Source organism: Plectropomus leopardus, chromosome 22 (genome assembly GCF_026936395.1).
Source record: "Plectropomus leopardus strain MGB_pleo_1.0 chromosome 22, ASM2693639v1, whole genome shotgun sequence".
NCBI lineage: Eukaryota > Metazoa > Chordata > Actinopteri > Perciformes > Serranidae > Plectropomus > Plectropomus leopardus.
The window spans coordinates 18,281,156-18,304,195 of record NC_142197.1 but is presented as its reverse complement, the minus strand read 5'-3'; the positions used below and the strand labels follow the sequence as shown (position 1 = coordinate 18,304,195).

General features: G+C 39.4%; 2 protein-coding genes across 2 annotated transcripts in view; one reads left to right on the top strand and one right to left on the bottom strand.

Annotated features, from left to right (window-relative positions):
* Nucleotides 1–343: 343 nt before the first annotated feature.
* LOC121961258 (protein phosphatase 1H-like) overlaps nt 344–23,040 on the bottom strand; it is a 34,793-nt gene continuing 12,096 nt past the window's right edge. Inside the window, exons 3-10 of the mRNA XM_042511171.2 lie at nt 21,916–22,287; nt 17,622–17,734; nt 16,812–16,896; nt 14,943–15,061; nt 10,496–10,559; nt 9,271–9,378; nt 4,719–4,870; nt 344–4,256 (exon numbers count right to left, since the gene is read on the bottom strand). Of these exons, the coding sequence (XP_042367105.2) occupies nt 4,109–4,256; nt 4,719–4,870; nt 9,271–9,378; nt 10,496–10,559; nt 14,943–15,061; nt 16,812–16,896; nt 17,622–17,734; nt 21,916–22,287 (1,161 nt within the window). The 3' untranslated portion in view covers nt 344–4,108. The remainder of the gene's footprint in view (nt 4,257–4,718; nt 4,871–9,270; nt 9,379–10,495; nt 10,560–14,942; nt 15,062–16,811; nt 16,897–17,621; nt 17,735–21,915; nt 22,288–23,040) is intronic.
* Nucleotides 7,940–23,040, top strand: part of il17rel (interleukin 17 receptor E-like) — a 51,543-nt gene continuing 36,442 nt past the window's right edge. The window contains exons 1-3 of the mRNA XM_088072429.1: nt 7,940–8,116; nt 11,040–11,140; nt 18,304–18,378. The gene's annotated coding sequence lies outside the window, so the exon portion shown is untranslated. The remainder of the gene's footprint in view (nt 8,117–11,039; nt 11,141–18,303; nt 18,379–23,040) is intronic.

The following is a 23,040-nucleotide window of genomic DNA, read 5'->3' as shown; positions in this document are numbered from 1 at the left end:
ATCAGACATTGTCTTAACATGTTTGCAATTCAAAACATTCACTCTCTCTGTCAGATGGTTCATTGAAACCTCAATGTTGAACTGAGGCACATGCTAAGACAATGCTTCAGTGGTGGCAGGAAAATTTGTCTTATGAGAGTAAAATAAAATAAAAACAGACATTCAGTAAATGAAACAGAGGTTTTAAAAGAACTTGGTAACTGGCAAAATACTTATTTGATTGAATCACAGATGCAACAACAAGTAATTATGACAGATTGCAATGCAGAATATGTAATTTAAATATTTAAATGTTTTTTTGCATGGAATGTACAAGAGGGAAAATGCACCATATGAACTTCAGGCAAATGTAAATTACTGCTGCTCGGAGGAATGTCAATAATTGTCAACTGCAAAAAAGTCAAAGCTACGATGATAAATAGACCATGCTACACAATGGCACATATCATGCAACATAAAACAAAGTTTGACATTTTTGGGGAAATACACTTCACCAGAGGAAGTGCTTGTCCCAAAATGTTGAACTATTCCTTCAATGATGGCTTCCTCATCCTGGCACTGCTCAGTTTCTTTTTAAACCTCTTTGGATTCAGTCAATCACCTGTACGCACCGTTTTTGTGAAATAAGGAGAAATATTCTCAGTTTGCAGTCAAGCCTAAAAAAACCAGCGCTACTTCAAAACTCTACATATCCACTATTGAGGAAATAAAATCATAAAACTTACTCTATCAGTGTTTATTTTGTCCATCAGGGACTTAACCGTTGAAACATGCAGTTTGTTTTAAGTTTTGCAGTCAGCTTTCCCAGATTGGAATGAAACTTTTCAAAAACTAGTTTCCTTTCCTTCACAATGAATTATAAACCCTTAGCCTTTATGCTAAATATATGGGATGCTAATAACTTTAAAGGAACAAACCCAGAAATATGGCCTATGCATAATCTATGCACATTTACAAACAAATAACATTATCACTAACGCGCTGATACGTTACAGAAATACAAATTCAGTCCATATAAAAACAAACAGCAGTATAAACCATTGCACCGTCGCTCATATTCCCAGGCCTACAATATGTCACTGCATGCACCTACACACAGTAAATCACTACATCCAAACTCAGTACATTGTCCCTCTGAAGACAAAAATGATCCGTATCAAGCATCTAAAGCTCATGAAACATGCAAAACATGTTAAAGAAAAACTTTCAGTTTCTTCAGATTGACTTTGATTGTATTTCATGGTTTCTTTTTAAATTACAAGCATGAATTTAATTCAATCCTCCCTGTTGCAGGGAATATTTACGTCCTCATCATTTCATGTATCATGGCTGCGTGGTAAATGATGCAGGTCAGCTTAAAGTGCGAGCGTTATGAGGTTATCACTTTTTTTAAAAGCTGAAGCATTTAGTTAAGTGTGAAAGAGGTTTCTTGAAAAACCTAATTTCCACAAATCCCAAGTTTCTCAGTGTGCAGTTCAGCTTGTATAAAATATTTACTTCAAAGGAATTGATTGACATTTCGGGAAAACAAGCTTACTGGCTTTCTTGCCGAGAGTTAGACAAGAATATTAAAGGGTTGCTGAAATTTTCCAGTAATTTTTAAACAGGACATGCTTTGTACTGCATTTTTGAAAATCAGTGCAAATCTGTGGGAGAATAATTTCTTAGGTAAGACTGTTTAAACAGGACAATTTGTGTGAGACAGAGCGAATAGGCCTACTGAAATATTCATTTCATTTCGGTGGTCATGCAAACAGCTTAGCACAGTCATTTATACCACTCTCACTTTTGTAACAATACCTTAAATTCAAAGCTACAGCTAGAAAACCATAAGTTTAGCGTAAACACAGGAAGCAGCAGGAAACAGCTAGCCTGGCTCTGTCCAAAATAGCACCTGTAAAGCTAACAAGCAAACATGTTTAATTCATATAAACATAAACAATGTTTGGTATATTTCCAGCCCTGAAAGTTGTTAATTTTGAGGTTTTTGAGAACTTACCTTGGAGAGAGCCATGCTAGCCATTTCCCCCTGCTTTTAGCTGTTAGCTAGGCTAAGCTAAGCTACGTTAAAGGCCCCCGGATGCTCAGTGTTGGGACGGTTACTTTTGAATTGTAATAGATTACAGATAACTAGTTACATGTTCAAAAATGAACAAGTAATGTATCTATTTTAATTACTTAGGTGCAACTGATTTAATTGACTTATTTTGTAAGTACTTTTCTAACAAAGCTTCTAAAGTGGACATAAAAAAACCCCGGTATGTTCAAAAGATGAAAAGCAATTTTACCGAATAGAATATATCCGGCTGTAACCCCTTCTTAATCACCAACATTTTGAGTATTAACTGTAATTTAAATATTTTAATATACTTCTTTTCTCAGTAACAGGTAACTGATTACAATTATATTGTTTTGTTAATTTTATTTCCTAATACTGATATGAGCGTGATATCGACCTTCTCATCTAAGTCCCAACCAAAATGCAAAAAAGCATTTCCCTAAATGTTGAAGCATGGATGTTTTATGAACTGAAATAGGTTGACCTATGTCATTTCATGCAACATCCAGGCAAGTCAATACACCATATTCATTACCTCTAATGGGGCTTTCTCAAAGCAGACATTAAGGCTTGTCATAGTAGGAAAAGCACGGGTGTTACTAACGCTGCAAAGTCCAATGGAACAGCCGAGTTTGCCGACATAAACACACCTGGTGTCACAGCAACATGGTGTCGCACACAAAGAAGCGAGCAGAATGACCTTTTCATCAGTCATTTTACTTTATGTAGTGTTTTATGTAGTGTTTGTTTTGTGAAACAATGTTGTAGCTGCCATTTCCATTTCTATTTAGTTGATATGCGTCTTTATGCTGATGGCTGTGGTGGTTCACACTATAACGCTCAGCAACAGTCAACTTATTTTTTAAGCCCTTTCTCTCCGTGAAATTCTGTAATTGTAGGTATTTCGTTGATGCCTGTGAAACTACGAGACTCGCCATTCAAACACCAGTTTGCTGCGGTTGTCTGTGTTTTCCCGAGCAGATGCGCTAAGACGCAATTATATTGGGAAGGTGGGAATACTGACTCTGAATTATCAACTTCAGACTTGCAGTGGATTACAGCATAAATACATTTAAGATGTTCTATTCAAGTGTTCCAGTGAGTGAATTCAGCCATTATTGAATTCATTATTCACACCTGTGCCTTTCCCACTGTGACACGTCAAAATGTCTTCTGCATTAAAAGTGATTGCTGATTTGCCTTGCTACTTTGAGGTGCTCAACGTCAGGTCCTTTGTCTCTTTTCCTCTGCGTCCACATTCTCAGAAACATGATAACCAACAATCACCCAACTTTCTACGTGACAAAACATTTCTGGCTTCATGGGCTCTTACGAAATGACAACAAGATGCTTAGAATGGGAACAGCAACACGGCTGCGAGCCCAAAATCTCATTGCTGCAATCAGTCTCAATCTGGAAGCGGTTCTTCAGCAAGTGACTCCTTTGAAGCCACACTGTGGCAAAACGGAAAAGCGCAGTTGACCCCTCAGCTCGGTCCATGGTCACGAAACAAAGGAGTTTTTTTTTCTTTATAAACAAGTTGACTGTACAGTTTTGGAGAAAAGGGAAGGACTAAAAGAGAAGGAAGAAGAGGGGCCATGTACAGCACTGCAAGAGAGGTAAGAACAGAAAGAAAAGAGGTCTTTTCTTCGCTTTGGAAGAGCATTCGTCTTTTTCAGTTTTCCCATCTCTGCAGAAGTTCAGGTGCAGCCACAATTTTTCCTCCATCACTTTTACTTGAAACAGATCAAATAAATTTTTGGCAATTTTGATTCGGGAGACACATGACTGTCTTTTTCTCCCCGAGCAGCCAAATGTGGCCAATTCTGAACTCCTGCAGAGATGTGAAACACCAACAAAACTATATATATATCCAAACGTTAGTATATCCTTGGTCTAGAAAAAAGAAAGAAAGAAAGAAAAAAAGAAAGAAAAAAATTGTGCAAACGGCACAGAGGAAAACTGAACGGGGATTCTTAGTTCAAATCAGTCCTGTTGGATTAAGAGCCTACGAGCCCTTCAGGTCCTTGAACTGCAGCTTCTCTGTCCTCAGGGCTGACGGTTGCCGTACATCAGCGGTATGATGAAGGCTGAGATGTCATCTCCGGAGCCAAGACGCTCGTTGGTGATCCTCCAGCCTCTGTCCCTTAGCACGCCACGCGCTCGCATCACCAGGTCTTGTGCTGCCATCGTGTACCTGGACAACAGTGGAAATCATGGTGTGTATGTCGCTTTCACTGAACTCTTATACAGTGATTTTTTGCTGGGTGCAACATGAAGCCACCTATTCATTTTTGGGTGTGAAAAACTGAATCATTCTCCATTTTGCCTCAAAATAACATCTATACACTTTACAAGATAAAAAGATATTAGACCTCCTCTGCACTGGTGAGAATTTCTATTTTTGACTTTATTCGCAGATTTATCATTACATTAAAAAGTGTGAAAATCATAAGAGGAACTGGTACTTGGCTGAGGGCGTAATTTATTTTTGAGAGGAAAACAATGCTTCTTAAAAAGTTTAATTATAGAGATGACAATATGTGACATTTGCAGGAGAACTGGAGAGAGCCATCTTCAGGTTTATAAAATTAAAGCAACAAACCTGGGGTTAAAGAAAAAGAAATTCATATTGAAAAAGAAAAAACAAGCAACAAACCTGTGTAGGTCATCAGGGTCACAGTTGGCTAGGAATGTGGTGACGGCTTCGGCTACTTCCTGGTTGGAGAGGACGTCCCAGAGGCCGTCGGTTCCCATAACAAGAACATCATCGGCCCCATGCTCATACTGTGCCAGGTTATATACTTTTACCTGCAGGCCAAAACACAAAACATAAGGGGTTTTATTTAAAACACTCAAAAACTGAAGCAGCCACAAAATTAGATGTAAAGACTTAACAAGCTTTTCACATGAAGGAAATAAGCCTGGATCTGGGCACACTTGACCACAAAGTCCAGCTGGTTTGATCAGTGTGAACTCTGCGTACCGTACCCCGGCACAGTACACAGATTTATGCCTGGGTCTCAAGTTTGGCTCACAATTCCAGTTCACTTCAGGTGTGAAAAACACAGAAGTGAACTGCTATTTAAGGCGTGTAGCAGTCATCAAGTAAAGTTGAAAAGGAATTTGCCAACGCTGCTGGTCTTTGACTAAATCTACACACATAGAGGGGTCCACAGGCAAGAGACATGCATATAAGTGTTTGCACGCAAAATAAGTGCACATGCAAAATTACTGTCAGATTCATGACACTTGCGCAACAGCCAATTTTGTTCCCACCACCATGTTCCCATAACCCTAACCCTAACCACCATATGTCAATAAATCAGAAGCACTCTAAACTGGCAGGCATGTGCCCGCTTTTGCAATCAGCATACTGCCAAGCCCCCATTTCTTTGAATAAGGAAACACTTTTGCCTAAAGATGCATCATGGAGGAAGCGGTGAAGTTGTTTCTACGCTGACATGCTGATAAGCTGTTCGTTATTCTCGTCAATGTGATTTTGGTCTCTCTACTGAAGGCCCAGGCTGCTATATCTTTCAACACCTGCTTAGAGATCAATCAGAATCTTCTATTCCCTGGATGCCAGTTAATAGGCTACCAAATAACACTGACTACATACTGATATGTGCAATTCACGGCACTTAAAATTGATGGGAGTGGCTGCCCGACGTAGAAAAACAGTTATACTTACATTCTCATATACTCCACTGTAAGCTTTGACTGGGACACTCAGTTTTTACAGTTGAATATTTTAATCATGGCCATAAATGATGAGAGTGAAAGAGCATCCATTTCATAGTTATTTATACATTTGGCCAATGTTTTAGTAAATTAACAATTAGATATATTCTCTATTAAAGCCTTTTTCAGTGAATTTGGTTTTAAAATGCTATGCAATGAGTTAAAAGGTATACATTTAGATATTTTCAAAACTAGGCAAGCTTTCATCATTTGTGCTCACTTACAGTCTCAGGCAGTTTTAAATTTGTTCAGAGTATGAACAAATTATAGTCTTTATGAATACTGGATTTGTGCGTTAAACCTTTGCACTATTGGCATGGTTTAAACACAAAATTTGGCCCATTGTCTTCAAAATAGAAGCAAAAGTAGACATAAAGCAAAGCTTGACTCTGATGTGTTGGCTTGGGATCTTGCAATTGGTGCATTTATTTTTAATTTACATGAAGAAATGTCACACAGATGAAGACATAAGTGCACTACAGCACAGAGCAACAATGGTACCTCGTATCTGCTATGAAAAGGCTCTTGATTTTCTCTCCTGACAACAACTGCACTGGTAGCATCAAATATAGTTGGTTGTCAGGTCAGAGACAATGAAATCAGAGCTTACACCAGACATTATACTCAAGATGAAAGATTCCTTTATGAGGCTGGCAAGATCAGGCGCACTTAGCAGCTTGAGTTCCTCAACCCTATTGAAATCCATACTGACCTTGCCCTCACAGCCTCACCTCTTAATGAATTCAATGCAGTTTTCATTCAATGAGAGCATCTTGAGAAAGTACTTGAGAGACGCTGGTGAGGGGCGAGAGTCGTGTTTGTGAGCAAAAAAAAAAAAGACTGAGACACAGACAGAGACACAGAGTGCTGAGAGTAGTTCAGCCTTCGATGTGAACCTGGTGTGAACTCGGTTATTAATGAATTAAAGATCAAGCAGAGAGCTCTGGGAGGGGAAATGCAAAACTCTGTAAGACAAACTACATCAGGAGATGAAAGAGCTTTGAAACCAGAGTCAGACAGTCAGACAGGTGAGCCCGAGTTCTCCTGCAGCAGAGGACCTCGATCAGACATGCAACTGTGACTGCAGCTCAGACATGATGGGGAAAGACGCAGGATATGTCATGTGACTTTCTTGAGACAAAAGAAGGTAAGGAACTAGAACGAATGCAGGAAAAGAGGAAGGAAAACATCTGATCTGATTGTTTGTTCGCTGAGATTGTAACTGTACCAGCCACAGGAAACAAACCCAGTCTGAGGGTTAATGGGTTCAGGAAGATAGATGCTGACATGTTGGCCCACAAATCCTCATGTTTGGAAAGTCTTGCCTGACCAAATGAAACACAAGCTAACCACAGACATAAGCTGGTATTTACTGCGTTTCTTTATGTGCTCTAGGCTGGCACGAGCACCAGAGAAAGGACAAGTTCATTATGTTCTGCCAAAGTTACAAGGACTGGAATCACATGTTTTTGCACTTTTAACCTGCTGCCACAATGGTCTTCTTTGCAGCTTTTGTTGGCACACTTCTATGTTTCTTGGTGTGTTACAACCACCCGAAGATCGCTGGTGTAGTGTGAAGCCATTGGCAGGGCTGAAACAAGTCACCTGTGCACCCATGTACTTGTGTGTGTGCACTAGACAGAAAAAAAACCCCAAACTGCATTTTGTAGTGAAAAATTCCATCATGAAGTGTACTGTTTACAGTGTTTATTATTCAATGTGTAAAATGTAGGGGAACGTAGTGGTGTTGAGCAGTGACGACTGCAGATTGTAAAATCCCCTGGTTAGAGGATTCTTAATGTTTGGGACCCATACTATACATTAATAACAGAAAACTTTGGGGTACTCAACATTTCCAAGCTCCCCCCCTCTCTTTGTCTTTCCTTTTTGTCATAATTGTAATCCAATTATTATTTATGACATCCACTGAACATCTAACAATCCTGGAAAAGGAATCCCTCATCTTCCTCTGCCGCTCTTAAAAGGCTTTACAGCATACAACATCTGAGGCAAACTGTGTTTTGTGATAATGGGCTTTATAAATAAAACTGACTTAACACAACACTGAACCTTTAACCGAAAAAAATATGTGTCATGCTCCTTTTCTCCTCAGCTGGCAGCGGAGGCGGGTCGGTGTCAGTTTGATTGACAGCAGCTGTCAGGCTCGCGGAGTGTTACGCCGCAAGTCCTAAAGACAAAAGTAAACAAAGTCGCGTTGTAGCTACATATATGTGCAGACAGCGTGACTGTTTTAGTGGTTTACACCAGTAAATACCATCCCAGCATCTCAGCGGACCAAAGTGACACCAGCAGGTATGTTTACATGCTGTTTTACGACATGAAGCTGAGCTAATTAGCCATTTAGCTCCAAACCGGCGTTAGCAGTGCGCTTTGTTTGTTGCTTTGTTTGTTGCTTTGTTTAGTAAGATAAGGCGGTGGACGAAACGTGTGTTCATATTTGTGTTCTAGTTAAGGAGACATTAACATCATTGCGGTTTGTTGTTTGCAGTGTGTGTCTTGTGTTGTGTAGCAGGCTGTTGTGTGACTCAGTCTGCTGCGTGCAACCGCTAAGGCTGCAAGTAACCTGTTTTTCATTATCCACCGAGCCCCCAGTTATTTTCTAGATTCATTGATTGATAGTTGTATCTATAAAATGTCAGAAAATCGTTAAAAAAAAACAGTCCAACCAGATTCTCAGAGACCATGGTGATAAATGGTTTCTTTTCAGTGCAACCCCAAATATATTTAGTTTAATAGAATATGCAAAACAGAGAAAAGCAGGAAATCCCCATGTTTGAGAGGCTGAAAACTGCATTTTTCTGACAGTTTTGCAGAAAAAATTAACCAATTAATTCTTATCAAAATAATTGCCCATTATTTTCCTGTAGATTGACTAATTGATTAGTTGACTAATAGTTGCAGCTCCTGTTACTGCTTTATGCAAAATTTCATTTGCTGTACGAAAATAAACTTTACTTTTTCTACATAGAAATGTAATGTAAAACCACTGGATGACTGTGAAATAATATATATATATATATATATATATATATATATGTATTCCCTTTCACTTTTCAATTTCAATTCAATTTGCCTTATTGGCATGAATGTTTGTAAAACAATATTTCTAAAGCCTAAGATACAATTAAATGACGATATAAATAAATAAATAAATACAAGAAAGAAAAAAAAATCAATAATGATATTCAAATCAACAGAAATCCATTGGATAAAAAAATAGATGCATAAATAAAAAGAGCAAGAACATTTTGTTTTGTGTGTGTGCGTGCGTGTGTGTGTGGTATGGATATATAGATGTAACACAAAAAAATTAAAACAAAAAAAGTTTCTAAACACAGAAGATATTTATGATGTAGCACAGAAAAAAAAGTACGGTTGGACTTCACTTTTAAGTCATCGGTGACTGAATTTGTGTCCAGCAGGCTGTATGCAGTTTTGGCTCTTACCTCTGGGCAACAGGAAAGGAATGGTTTGATGTAAATGTTGGAGTCGTGAACTTTGAGGTCATGGTCGCCAAGCCCTCGGGTCACTCCGATGGTGGCCAACACTCGTGCCTGTAAAACACACACTGGTTTAGCTTTTGTTTCTTACCTGTTTTTATGTATCTATTTATTTATTTTACAAATCATTCTGTCAGAATTCTGGTGTTTGTCAGTCAGCTGTTAACGAACATATGGATGTTCCCATATTGACTGACAGTTCCCACGACGGCAGTGTTTCACCCTGTCACCTCTTCCCAGTCTGAATTTACAACATATGTGGGCGGTGGAGCTGATAATTGCTCACTGTGCAGTCTGTTGCAATACAGTTTTGCATTTTGGTGTATAAATGTAAATATATTCAGAGCTGCATTAAACAAACAAATATCTCAACATGTGAAAGTGGTCAGAAGTCAGTAAAATGACATTAAGTGCGCTGAAAAAAGTTTTCTATTCCTTTCTGTTTCTATTCTTTTAATTATCTAAATCTTTTTCAATATTTTTCCTCTCTTTTATCTCTGTGTGAAAACCCATTTTGCCTGTTCTTTGAATTCAAAAGCGATTCATCAGACAACGCTGTGTAGTCACCAGATGCTGTTTTCCTTTCTGATGGAGACTCTCGTTACGTCCCTCTTTGCATCAAACCCAAAATATAAAACAAACTGACACGACTGAAAATTTGAAGCGTTTTGTGCAATTTATTTGGTGGAGTGTTTTCATTTTTGCTTTTCTTCTTCTCATCTCCTCCCCTGCCGTCCCAGTGGGGATTAACTTCACTTCTCAGAGAGACGACTGTCATCTCCAGACTGCTGTGTGTCTGTCTGAATGTCCGTGTGTGTGTGTGTGTGTGTGTGTGTCGGTGTGTGTGTTAGATGTAGCTGCTGGAGTGAAACAGATGGACCGTCTCCTCTCTCTTCTAGTGAGGGTGTACGCTGACACACACATACGCACAGTGTGGTACTCGCACATCAGAGACCAAGTGCTCACCCACTCTCTGGGTGGCAGGCAGGCAGTATATGTGTGTGTGTGTGTGTGTGTGTGTGTGTGTGTGTGTGTGTGTGTGTGTGTGTGTGTGTGTGTGTGTGTGTGTGTGTGTCAGATTGACAATGTTAGAGTGATTTTCTTTGCGATTCTGAATTCCTGAGCAGATGCACAGAATTTGGACTACACGTGCGCACACACACACTCTTACCTTTTTCCCTTCCCCATATATGAGTGGAAACTTGAGATCTTCATCCTCAATGGTCTTGTACGCCCTGTGTTTGAGGAAGAAAGAAAGCTTTTTAACAAATAACTTTTGTGCTGAGCGGATAACTTATGGAGACTGATTACCGTAATCAGCTACGTAATAACATTGCAAACACAACTTTTAACATCACTTTACATGCAGAACAGATTTGAGTTGACTATATGAAAAAATGTATTTTAGTTCGGGGTTTACCACTTTCTGAACCGACTGGCTATTGATCTGATGATGATAAAGCCTCTAGATGCGAGGGCTTACATTTTAGGGCTGATCCGGTGCAGCCATCCGACATTTGAGGAAAGGAAAAGGAAAAATAAAATAAGAATGAACACGAATAAAACTCGTCATCAAACGATAGCCAGTGGGTTTTGAGATTGCTTTTTGGCTAATGCGTTTTACTCTTCACATGGACTGTTTGCCTGCTGTTCAAACATTAGCGATAAATGCTACTAAAACCTCTGATACTGAAATCTCGTCCCCTTGCCTACAGATACTGAATACACATGTAGATGGGTGCTGCCATTGTAGTGTGATGTCAGACACCTGCTTCTTCGTGAAGTCGGGGGAGATGGATGTGCCCCGAGTTTACAGGTAAGGACTCTGACTTTAAGTGGCTTTCCTTTTTACTCTTACTAGTGGGAGGTTGGAAATTTTTGTGATCTGAGTTGTCTAGAAAGGAGCAATAGTCCCTAGCATGGGACAACTTTCAACAAATACAGCTACAGTAATGCAGCTTTATAGCATCTCTTTCTCTGGCTCTTTCTGTGAGGTCACTGCCCACATCTTTCAAAGGCTGAATTCAAATGTCCACCCTCTGGACCTGTGGCCTGAGCCCTCTTGGCCTTCACCGTACGTACTGTGATGCAAGACTGCAAGCTGCTGATAGACAGGCCAAGTGTGTGTTTCACTTTTTGCTGTTATAACGTTTGAGCGACAGTACACAGTTATCACAGCTGTCGTGTTCCTCATGCATAGCGAGGATGATGAATAGTGTCAACTTATCTGTCCCAACAGACAACATGATAGAAAATAAATTCTATGCATATGGATTTTTTCTTTTGTCACTGAGCAAAAGTATCTTCATACATTTCTATACAACATATAGGTTAAACTCATACAAATACAGAGATGTTTGTAAATAAGGACTGACTATGACTAAATAAATTGGAATTTTGTTGTTTTTTGGCCATTTTTCTTAGCTATATATTTGGCGTACACTGCCCAGCTTTTATAGTGTAGGCTGTAATAATAAAATGCATTTTGATTACCCCTATAGCCTATACTTCTGCATATTTCTGTATTATTATGTGATTCAATATTATTTTTGGCATAAATGATTGAAGTAATGTTTTAATACATAACTGTCTTACACTTTCATAACAGGTTTTTTTTTGTTTTTTAGTCACATGTCATTGAATTGTGGGTAATTAAATCAGTGAAATCTTTTGAAGTCTGCACCCCGAGCAGACTCCCAGGAAGTCTGCAGAAAGTCCGCATGAGGCCCTTTGTAGACTGAATGAATTGTGGATTTGAGCAGCCCTCAGCACTCCATCGTTCTTGCAGACTCGCAGGCTTTTCGGGAATGCGGACGTAAAGTCTGTGAGTCTGCTAGAACAATGGCGTCCAGACATTTGGATTCAGCCAAACTCCACACCTCAGTGGGTGATGCAGGTTTTCTGTTGTCCCCAAGCTAAAATATTCCTAATTACATCATTAGGGTTTACATTTATTTTAGACATTTTAAAACTATTTCCACAGGCTCAGTGGTACTATCCATTATGAACAAACTGATCTTGATGTGGAAACATGGTGTAATATTCCTTTAATGTTAGAAGCCTATGATCCTTTAAGGCCTTTTTTTTCTGTCAGTTTTGCATCAAAGAAATATTCCTTCACCCCACCATTTGTTCTTGCCCTCGCTCAGCCCTTGTTAATGAACACACTGTAGGTGGGAAACAGAGCCACCGCCATCCTTCTCGTAGGTTTTGACTCAGTGTCTCATTGCAGCGTCTCTCCAGAGTGCAATAACAAGTGTTTTTTCACTGCTGAAAAATTTAGCGGGAGCAAGCGAGGGGGAGGGGATCTGAGAACACACGAGCAAACAACACAGAAATGAGTTCAGAAGTGCACAAATGGAAGCAGGAGATCTGAAAACACACTTAGAATCGGAGCTTTGATGTCAGACTGAAAGACTCCGCAGCTGACGCGAATGTACTTAAACTAGCTAGATTAGACTTGGCGTCGCCAGTCAGTGGAGAATATCAACAACTTCAAACGGCTTCACGTCTGACCAGGGTTTGCTCCGTCTGTCAGTCCGTCTCCCTTTCTGCCCATTTGTCTATCTCGAAAGCGAGATTTCCCAGCCCAAATGCAACAACTCTGGCCTTTGTGCCTTTGTGTTGGATCGCTGCTCGTCAACAGTGAGTCACACACTGCACTAATTTCTCCTCCCACTGTTTTATCAAAGGCTGCCAAATGAGAATGCTCATTTTCAGTATTGCCTTTGCAATTTAGAGCCACACACATTTAGTGCTTCAGCATAAATGCCATCCATTCACTGTTTCCTGCTCCTCGAATCTGAGGTTTTCTGTTTTGTATCTAAAAAATCTTTTGTGTTTGCTAAACAAAACAAGCAATTTAAAGACATCACCTTGGGCTCTGAGGAATTTTGATGAGCAGTTTGGCCGTTTTGAGAGGCTGCTTGCTGTAACAAGCCACAGTAGCCAAAAGCAGAGTCATTATACATCTCCTGGATTTCTCAAATCCTTCAAATTTTTCCTCCAGCTGCCTTGGTTTGTGACCCAGGCTGATTAAAACATTTCCGACTAGAATTACTGCCTCACGATTGTATGCCTCCGCGCACCAGCCAAGTTGCACTTACAGTTTACATCCTTGTCTGTGAAAACATGGATGCTTCAGACACAACTTCCCCCTGGCAGCACAGAACATCTATACAACCAGCTTCAAGGTGGACACCCAAGTTTAGTGTCACCAATTCAGAGTTATGACGTTGAATAATGGTCAGAAAAGTTTTTGCCAACATAATGATATCACACTGAAGCTGAGCTTTGATCTTTTGGATATAACATATCATCAGTTAATAATTTTATCCTGTTAGACATTTCTGTGAAGTTTTGTCATAATTAGTGTATAAACTTTGACCAAAAATTCTAATCAGAATGAGACAGGTGCAAGGTCATTGTGACCTTGACCTTTGACAGCCACAATCAAGTTAGTTCATCATTATGTTGAAGTGGACATTCGTGCCAAATTTTAGGCAAATCCCTCTAGGTCTTCTTGAGATATTGAAGTCACCAGAATGAGACAGATGAGGTCACACTGGCCATTGACCACCAATATTTAATCAGTTTATTGTTGATTCCAAGTGGACGTTTGTGCCAAATTTTAAGAAACTCCTTCAAGGTGTTAGTGAGATATCATATTTACATGAATGAGAGGGCTGCGAGGTCACAATGACCATGACCTTTGACCAACAAAATCTAATCAATTCATCGTTGAGTGGAAGTGGACGTTCGTGCCGATTTTAAAGAAATTCCTTCAAGGTGTTCTGGAGATATCATGTTCATGACAATGGCACAGACGGACAGACGGATGGATGAACTGACAACCAGTAAACATAATGCCTCTGGCCCCGGCTATCTTAGGCGCAGAGGCATAACAATACCCAGTCCTTCCGAGATACAGTATGGACAAAAAAAAAAAGGGACTCCAAACTACTTCCTTGCTTGGATGTGAAGAAAAACATAACAGTAACCCACACACAGAAGCACATCCTGGCTGGCACATTTCTGCTCCTGAGGGTTGGTGTTATGGTGAAATATACATCATAACACACACAGTACTGTATGTGGCTCCATGCATCAGTGAGTGAGTGTGAGTGAGAGCGGGAGTAGCAGTAAAAGCACATCTCATTACCGGCTTCCACTGAAGCCAGAGTCAAACAGCATGGTGCCTCGCTAGCCCGCAGAACACTGCACATACAGGGCCATCTCTGCTATATCATTATATCATATCAAGTTAGCCTGCTCCCTCATTAGCTCTCTGCTGGTCTCTTCAGCTCTCGCTGCATAGAAGAGTGAAGCCAGTGGTAAAGGAAGGAGAGGGAGTAACAGACATAGACTGCAGCACAACAGCAACTGAGGAATTCTTTTTCAGATTATTGTTCCTTTTAAGGTGGATGCAGCTGGAGAGGGCCGGCCGCCATCCCGCAACATTTTCATTCCACATCATAATTTGACATTCACGATAAGACAGGTCATTTATCTGAAGCACACATTATGCGCATGCCAGGACCTGCCATCCCTCAGTGCTTTGTCTGCTCAGTGAAAATAGTGTGCAAAAGAGATAATAAAGAACAGAGAGAAAGACTCACCATCCATTCATGGTGAAATCTCTGTAGAGCATCCTTTTGCCCACCTCCTTCCTCTGAACTCTCCGGGGAAATTCCAGGTGCGTGAACTCATTTCCTAACAGGTGAGGCTGCATAAAACCCTGGAGGACACAATGATGGTCTTCAAGTCAGTCAAGCAGCTAAATATGTGGCAGATCAAATGAAAGTCATCTTCCATCACTAAGGGTTTTTTTGTCACTTCGCTCTGGCGCCTGGCGCACGCTGGAGTTTTGAGGCTGATAATATGATAATGGCATACTGGCCGAGGCTGTTGTGATTGACAGGTGCAGAAAAGTGTTGAAGGCTTGAATTGATGATTGAGAGGTAGAGCCCATCCCTTCCTTTGTTTTATGCCATATTAAAAATAATTGCAACTTGTAAGTTTGGTTATTAAAGAACCCTTTTGAGCAGGACATTCTACAGTTGAAAAAAAAGTTGTCAAACTGTAAAGAAAACACAATTTGTAAACAGACTCACATCCACCTGGTATTTCTGTGCTGCTGTCTCTTGTTATTACAGTATATGCTGATAAAACAGTAAATATAGGCTTGCTGTGACAACAGTCTGGTCAGGCTCTGCTCTTTTGTTCTTTGTGCCCTCTTCTTTGTTAATAGATGATAATGTACATAGATATCAGTTTGGAAACCCATTTCTGTCAATTTGATGACAAAAAAAAGAACTCGTCAGTCATTATAATGAGAAACATTTTTGAAATGATGACTTAGCTCCTCAGAGTGACTTCAAATCTCGAAATAATGATTTTGTAAGTCAAAATAATGACTTAAGTTCTTAAAATTATGAGTATCCAAAATAATGACTTAGTATTTTAAATTAGTTACTTAGTTTTCTTGAAATATTGACTCAGTTTCTCAAAATAATGACTAAGTATCTTGAGATTAGTTAGTCACTAGGACATAATGGCATGGTATCTCAAAATGACTTAATATCTCTAAGTTATGACTTAGTAACTTAAAAGAATGACTTAGTATTTCAAAATAATGACTTAGTCATTATTTTAAGGTATTACGTGAGTACTTTGAGTTATTGGCTCATTATTTCGAGAAACCAAATCAGTATTTTGAAATACTAAGTATCTCTAAATAATGACGTAGTTACTCAAAATAACGACTGAGTATCTCAAAACAATGATTTGGCATCTCTAAATACTGAGCGTCTTAAAAGAAAGAGGGAGTTTTTTATTATTTTGTGATACTAAGTCATTATTGTGAGTTAGAATATTATTTTGAGAATTTCCACAGGACCTTTTTTCACCACAAGGCCACATTGTCATCTTTTTTTGTCTTTTAATTGCAGAAATGGGTGTCCATATATCTGTTTATATATTTATATATACAAGAAGTATTTTGCAGTGAGCTTTCCTTTGCTTCCAACTAAAGAGGCACTAAAGGAGTTTATACGAACATTGAGATTTATTCATGAAATCAAAAGGAAACATGGAAGCGTCTCTGCTTGATTCGCCGCTGACTACAAAAAGGTCAGTCACAGCCAGCTATTCTCAGCTGACGAGCTTGTTGAGTGTCCTCGCATTGGTTGATTTTGCACAGCTTCATAGAAAAGTGATTGACTTGATGGATGCCTTGTTGATTGTGTTGCTTATTGTGTGAACACAGTGAGAAATTGTGGCTAGCAATAAGCGCTCTGTTTGACCACATATAAACTGACATGGCTTTGTGTGACTAACCCTATTACATATGTTTGTTAGGAGGAAAATTCAGATCAAACTTGAGAATAAAGACTACACCAAAAAGTGTCATACATCACAATCCTTTCAAGAAAAGATACATAAACACTGTTTCTATGTTAACAAAAAAAAGACCAGCGTTGTCTTACCAGGAACTGGAGTCGCTGTCGTTCAGATTCTGGTGTAAACTCTGTCGACATGGGAATGATCTCATTGTTTCTGATAATGATAGCCCTGTAGATGCACACAAATTTGGAATAGTTATATACATGCTCTGTCTCTGTCAGCGATGACCTCAGCTTGCTAAACTATTGCCTTTTTCATTTCAGCATGTAGCATTTCTAACACAAGCAGCGTAGGGAGGAGGGACCAAGTTCAAATGATGTGTTTACAAACCATAGCCAACAATTTATGCATAATATACCTTTAAGTGAAACATAATTTATTCATACTAACACAAATGGGGTGTACAGCAATGTTAGCCATGGCAGCAATATGTGGAGGTGCTGAAGAAAGTGAGCTGTAAGAAGTGAGAGACAGCGTGTACGGGGACCAGTTTCCATAGCATGGCAGGCCCAGGTGATCAGGTGACTACATACCTCTGTCAGCCAACTTCCTGCTGAGGTTGGCCAGGACGGCTTCCAAAACGGCAAGAATAGCCTTGCAATGCACTGACATCATATGTCTTTTGGGGGTACTGTGATGTAATTACCATTGCTTGCTTTACAGTCTTTAATTTAGCAGAACTTATGACTTTAAGTAACTTCTTGCTGGTTGCTCTATTTGTTTTAAGCTCATGTATTTTTCAAAATGACTTTTAAAAATGCTTTTATGCTGGTTGTTTTGATGTTTTTTTTATATGCTGCTGCCTTCACCTTGTAGCACTTTGAGATTTGTTCCAAATGTAAATTGCATGACAAATAAAATCTATTATTATTCTAGAAGATAAGCATACGCACCTGCTGTCACCTGCATTCCCCACGTAAAGTTTTCCTAGCAGGTAAACCACAGTGAGAGCCGTGCACCCTCCTGTGATGTTGTAGACTTGCTTCTCCCTCTCAATCTGGGCATCCTGGGAAAGCAGGAGACAGTTGTCAATCTTTAATGAAACAACACTTAAATAGCACAATAGAAAAAATAAAAACCTCCCACATCCACCCACATGAGACGGTAAGAGTCCACGCTGCAAACAGCCTACACATGCAGGAGGACAGTTTAATTACACAACCTCTGCCTTATTTTATTTAATAATATTCACAAATATGACTGTAAGAGAGAGTGAGATGGAGAGAAACAATCAGAAAGAGAGCAAGTGGCGAGAAAGTCTGATCAACCTTTTAGAGCAACAGATGATGTGTGGGCAACTTTGCAGACTATCGATCGGTTTAACCTGACTGCTGACCGTGCGTCAGCAAACAACTTGTCATGCATAACTAATGTAGACTGATCAGTGAGAGGGGTTGTGTTTTGCCTTAACATGTCAAGATCGAGTGTTATTTTCCCCTGCAATTTCATAATGCTTATTATGTTACCTTTTGACCCCCCTTTGACAGCAGGAATATAATCATTTTTCTGCATTCCCGTTTTGCAGAAACCCAGCAGACAGAGCACTCTAATGAGCCGTTTTTTTTTCTCCCACAGGTGGACTCCTTTCTACAAAGGCCACAGCTTTAACTGATGCAGCGATAATCTCCTGAAAAGAAAGTCAAATCAAGAGTAAGAGAGCTTCTTTTTTTTCCACTCAGGGAAAGGGCGGTGGGGGGTTGATCTGAGAGGAGTTTTCACTGATCTTTTTAATCTCACCACTGCAGGGTCCAGCTTAAGCAGTGTAGACTGTAATCCATTGCCATCTAGTGGTAATACTGTGTAGACCTTGGCTTCTACAGATATCTCCTCACAAAACAATTTCAAAGAAATTAAAGTTTCACAACATAAAATAATCTTTTCTCTGGCAGCAGAACTCCTTATGAACTAAAACGTCTAGGACACATTTGGTAAAATAAAAAAAAACAACAGATTGCCTTATACCTCTTTCTTCAATAATAAAAAGCTGAAGCTGAATAGCTTTAATTAAAAGCAAATTACTTGAGACATATTAGTCAGATGCTTTTGATCTAGAGCAACAGAAATTCACAGTCAAATATGTGCAGTTGAATGGCATTTAGCCAGGAGCCATCATTTCATAAGCAGCTCTCTGAGTCAGCCAGATGTCTAAATAAACAGTAAACAGAGACGCTAAAGGTTGTGGTCGCAATATAATCTTCGTCAGCATCTTTGTAAAGTGTATGTGCTGGTGAGTATGTGCCTTTTTGCCCTCAGGACAGTGTCAACAGCATACACCACATTATGACGGCAAAAACAAATTAAGCTGTTGATACCAGCTTTTGTTTATCTGTCCTTATTTGCATGAGTTGGCCCCTTCAGTGACTTCATTTCCATATCTGCTTAGTATTCATGCAAATATTTACTGCATACACACTGGCAGTGTGCTTGCTGCTAATGAAAAAATCTACAGTTTGACAGGTCATGCACTCCAGTGTTAATATTTTCTTTTAAATTAGGAAAAAAAAGGGAAACACGATGAGGTGATTCCACTTGTTTCCCATGTAAATAGCAAGGTAATTAATTAAAATTAAATACATTTGAGGAATTATGAGTGCAGTGAAAATATTGTGGGTTGGCTTCAGGATATCGAAGTGTTCTCCCCACAGTCATACTTAAGGATTACCTGTGTAAAATACCAACGAATAACTGAGGTTTTACTTGTTTTTCACATTGAGTACTTGTATATATGGATGTCTGCTATTGTGTGCACCTTATCTTTGTCTTTTAGTCCTTCCCATCTTTGTAATATTTTATTTATTAACTAATCAATGACGGTATATACTGGAGAGTGCCTTGATCAAGTTCACAAGGTTTTTTTTTTGCATCTTTCCGTCACATTTCTGTTGCTCATGTACAATTTAGTTGTTTTTTAAATACGTAAACATATTAACTAAACTAAATAGATGAAAAAAACAATGTCTAATACTCTAACATAGCAAATGATCGAGTATGACAAGATGTATCTCAATGTGTAAATATCCTGAACTAACCACTTAAAAAACTACAAAGGCCAACTCAACAGATAATCTCCAAATTAACCATCTATTGACTGTCAGCTACAGTGAAACACATTTATGCTCATGAATTTATTTCATGAGTCAACTGTCCATTTTGTTATGAATGACAAACCTAACAACAACTTCTTCCTTAATCCCAATCTTTACCAAGTGTGTATGTGCCTAACCCATTTTTGTTTTCAAACTTGAAAAGCAAAATTGAGTTGGATGTTTATGCCAAATTTTAGGAAAATTTCCTCAAGGCCTGCTTTACTTGCATGCACGAGAATGACAGATACTAGGTCAAAACGACCTTGACATTTGTCCACCAAAATCAGATTAGTTCCTTACTGAGTCCAAGTGGATGTTTTTGCCAAATTTGAAGAATTTGTGTTCATGAGAATGGGACGGATGGACGCACAGACTGGTAACTCAAAAACGCTAAATAAGCATGACATAGAGGAGTAATGGAGTTGACATAAATGACTTTGTCCTAATAATTTTAGAAATTGCAATTACTTCACCTCTAAATTAGTGTAAATGAATATTCCAACTACAGACTGGTAAATCACAAAGCATTTGCTAAATCATTACAGGCAGTCATTTGAAAAATGCACTTCGTTTTACCTCAGGCTGCTCCCACTGTACAGTTTTTTGTGTCTTCTTGTATCAGCTGTATTTCATTTAACCTTGCTTTTTTTTTTTTTGTTAAACCTGCCGACACAGTGTTCAGCATTTTAGTCCTCTGCTAACTGTGAAATGTGATACCCTGCAGAGATAGACCTTTTTAACCTTTTGAAACCTGAGCAAATTGGCTTGATTTCTTTCAAAAACAAGGTTAAAAGGCAATTTTAGAAGAGACGACCAAAAAATGTGCAAAAAGTACAAGAAATAACCTAAACAAAAAATAAAAATAAAGTATTAAAAGAAAAAGAACAAGGGAACTACCTAAAAAGTTATACTTTAATTTTAAATATATAATTATGATAATTATAAATGTATTTTTGGACATTTTTTTTCTAGCATTTGTAAAAATAATTTTCAGAATCTATCAATTTCTTGCCATCTTTCTTTTTTCCCAATAGTTTCGAAACAAATCAAGACAATTTGCTTAGGGTTCAAAGGGTTCACTCAGAGTGAGATCCTTTTGTTTAATCAGTAAAAGCCCCAAAATCACTATCGCCAAACCCACCAGACTGCATTTACATAAACAGTGATTTTAGCTTGTATAGAGCCAGCATATTTTCACATATAACAGGGTGAAATGAGGGTTTATTTCAATTAAGTCAGAACTGGTGATTGTTGAAACAATGGACAGATGAAGCAAATAGGTTTTGGGGACTTTTTCTCCTGTCAACTTTTAATGAAGTGTGTTTTCTGATGATAACATTCCTGTTTGTTTAAATGCAGTGTGCTGTGTTTGGCGATAGCGATTTTGGGGCTGTTTCTGGTTAAACAAAAAGAATCTTACTTTAATAAAAAGCCTATCTCTATAGGGATCCTTTACATTGTGTTGTCAGACAATTAAAAATCTGAGTCTTAAAGTGGTTAAAAACAAACGCTTTTACCCATTAACATTACACTGCAGGCTGTTTTGCTGCTAAGACAATGGCCTTTTTTCACTGCAGACATGCCGACTTTTCAGTGTAGGCAAAGCACTGGTATAACTGATAATGACATTAATGGTGCAGTTACATTAACTTTAAGCCGTTTCAGTGAGTCAAAATGTGCAATATGAGGACCCTGAAACTTGTTCATGTAATAAGAATGCAGCCTGAGTTAGTTATTGCATCTGTGCTTTCCCTGCTATAATGTAAAAATGTCAAAGGAGCCAGAATAACTTTGAACATTGTATTTTTAAAGTGTTGAACTTGGAACGGAGGTGAAAGTAGTGAAGGTGCTGAAGATGCTGATAATGGGATGATTGCCAGTAGGCAGGTCTGTAACAGAGAGGACAGATTACTGATGCTTGCAAGAAGATAATGGAACACTTTTTGTGCAACCTCATCATATATTTCTCTACATAAAACTCTCAGCCAAATTCCTAAAATGTCATCAGTCATGGCAGAGTTGCTTCTGATGTGCGTGAACACTTTCAGGACTGATCAGGATGAGTGAAGTGGTTTATCGTGACCTTGCACCCTCCTCTCACCATCTCTTTGAAGGCGTTCTCTATGGCTCCTATCACCAGGCTCTCATGCTGGATCTTCTTCTCAGTGAAGAAGCGTGGTGGAGGCGGGGTGTTGCATGGGGAACCTGGCGCACCCGCGGCCCCGCGCAGAGAAGCGGCTCGGGTCAGGGCTCGGTGAGGGCCTGGGGTGTTTCCCTGGAGGTAGGGGTTGTTGTCTGGCTCCTCACCCATGACAGTTGGGGGTAAGGAGGATAGGTTGCGTAGAATCTCAATGACGGCCTGAAGCTGGCAGGCAATGTGGTGCTGCAGTAGGCGGGAGGCGACGACTGCCGCACCTGAACCAGCGTGGCCATCAAACAAGGCCCAGTAGTGAAACACCAGCCCTTCACTGTCCTGCAGACACAAACATAAATGTCATTTATTATCTCCGCCTAGAGGGGATCAGCGGTCGCATGTAAGTGTGTCTGTCTGCGGCTCATTGCACAAACTACTGGACCAATCAGACTAATATTTAGTGTGCACATTTAGGACGACCTCTGGCGGTTTCGATGATTCACAGTGGTGGAAAAAACTGACTCTTGTATACCATCATTGACTGCTGACTCCTCACTCCTCTCAACCAAACAATAGGGGCTAAGAAAAACAAGCCTTATTGTCTGTTGCAGGCCACATTAAAGTAAAGTTTGGTCTCATTTTGAACCAAAGCATCTGCAGATTAATTCCATACCTGATAAGTTGTATTCCACTAAAGTTGTGCCGCTGCTTTTGCGTTTCGGCCAGTCGGTCCTCTACACGGTATCATACCACACTGGGTGTGTTTCAGAAGCAGGGTGTTTTGCCCGCTTGATTTTGTAGACTCAGAAATTTTGTTGACCTGTTCATTTTTCCTTGATATTAGTGCTTTTACCGGAAGTAAATAAGAAAGCAACATAGTTAAATTGTTTCCATCTTGGATGATTTTAGTTGTTTGCTGTTGTTATTTCCCACCATGTTGTCCTGTAGAGTACAGACAAAGCTAATACTGTTAAAAGTCCAGTTACGAACGACATGGATCAAACATCTGTGGCCGTGTCTTGTCCTGAGTGGCCGCAATCAGCTTGAGTAGCCGGCCGCCGGGCGGAGCTCTGCACTCTGAGTGCACTTTTC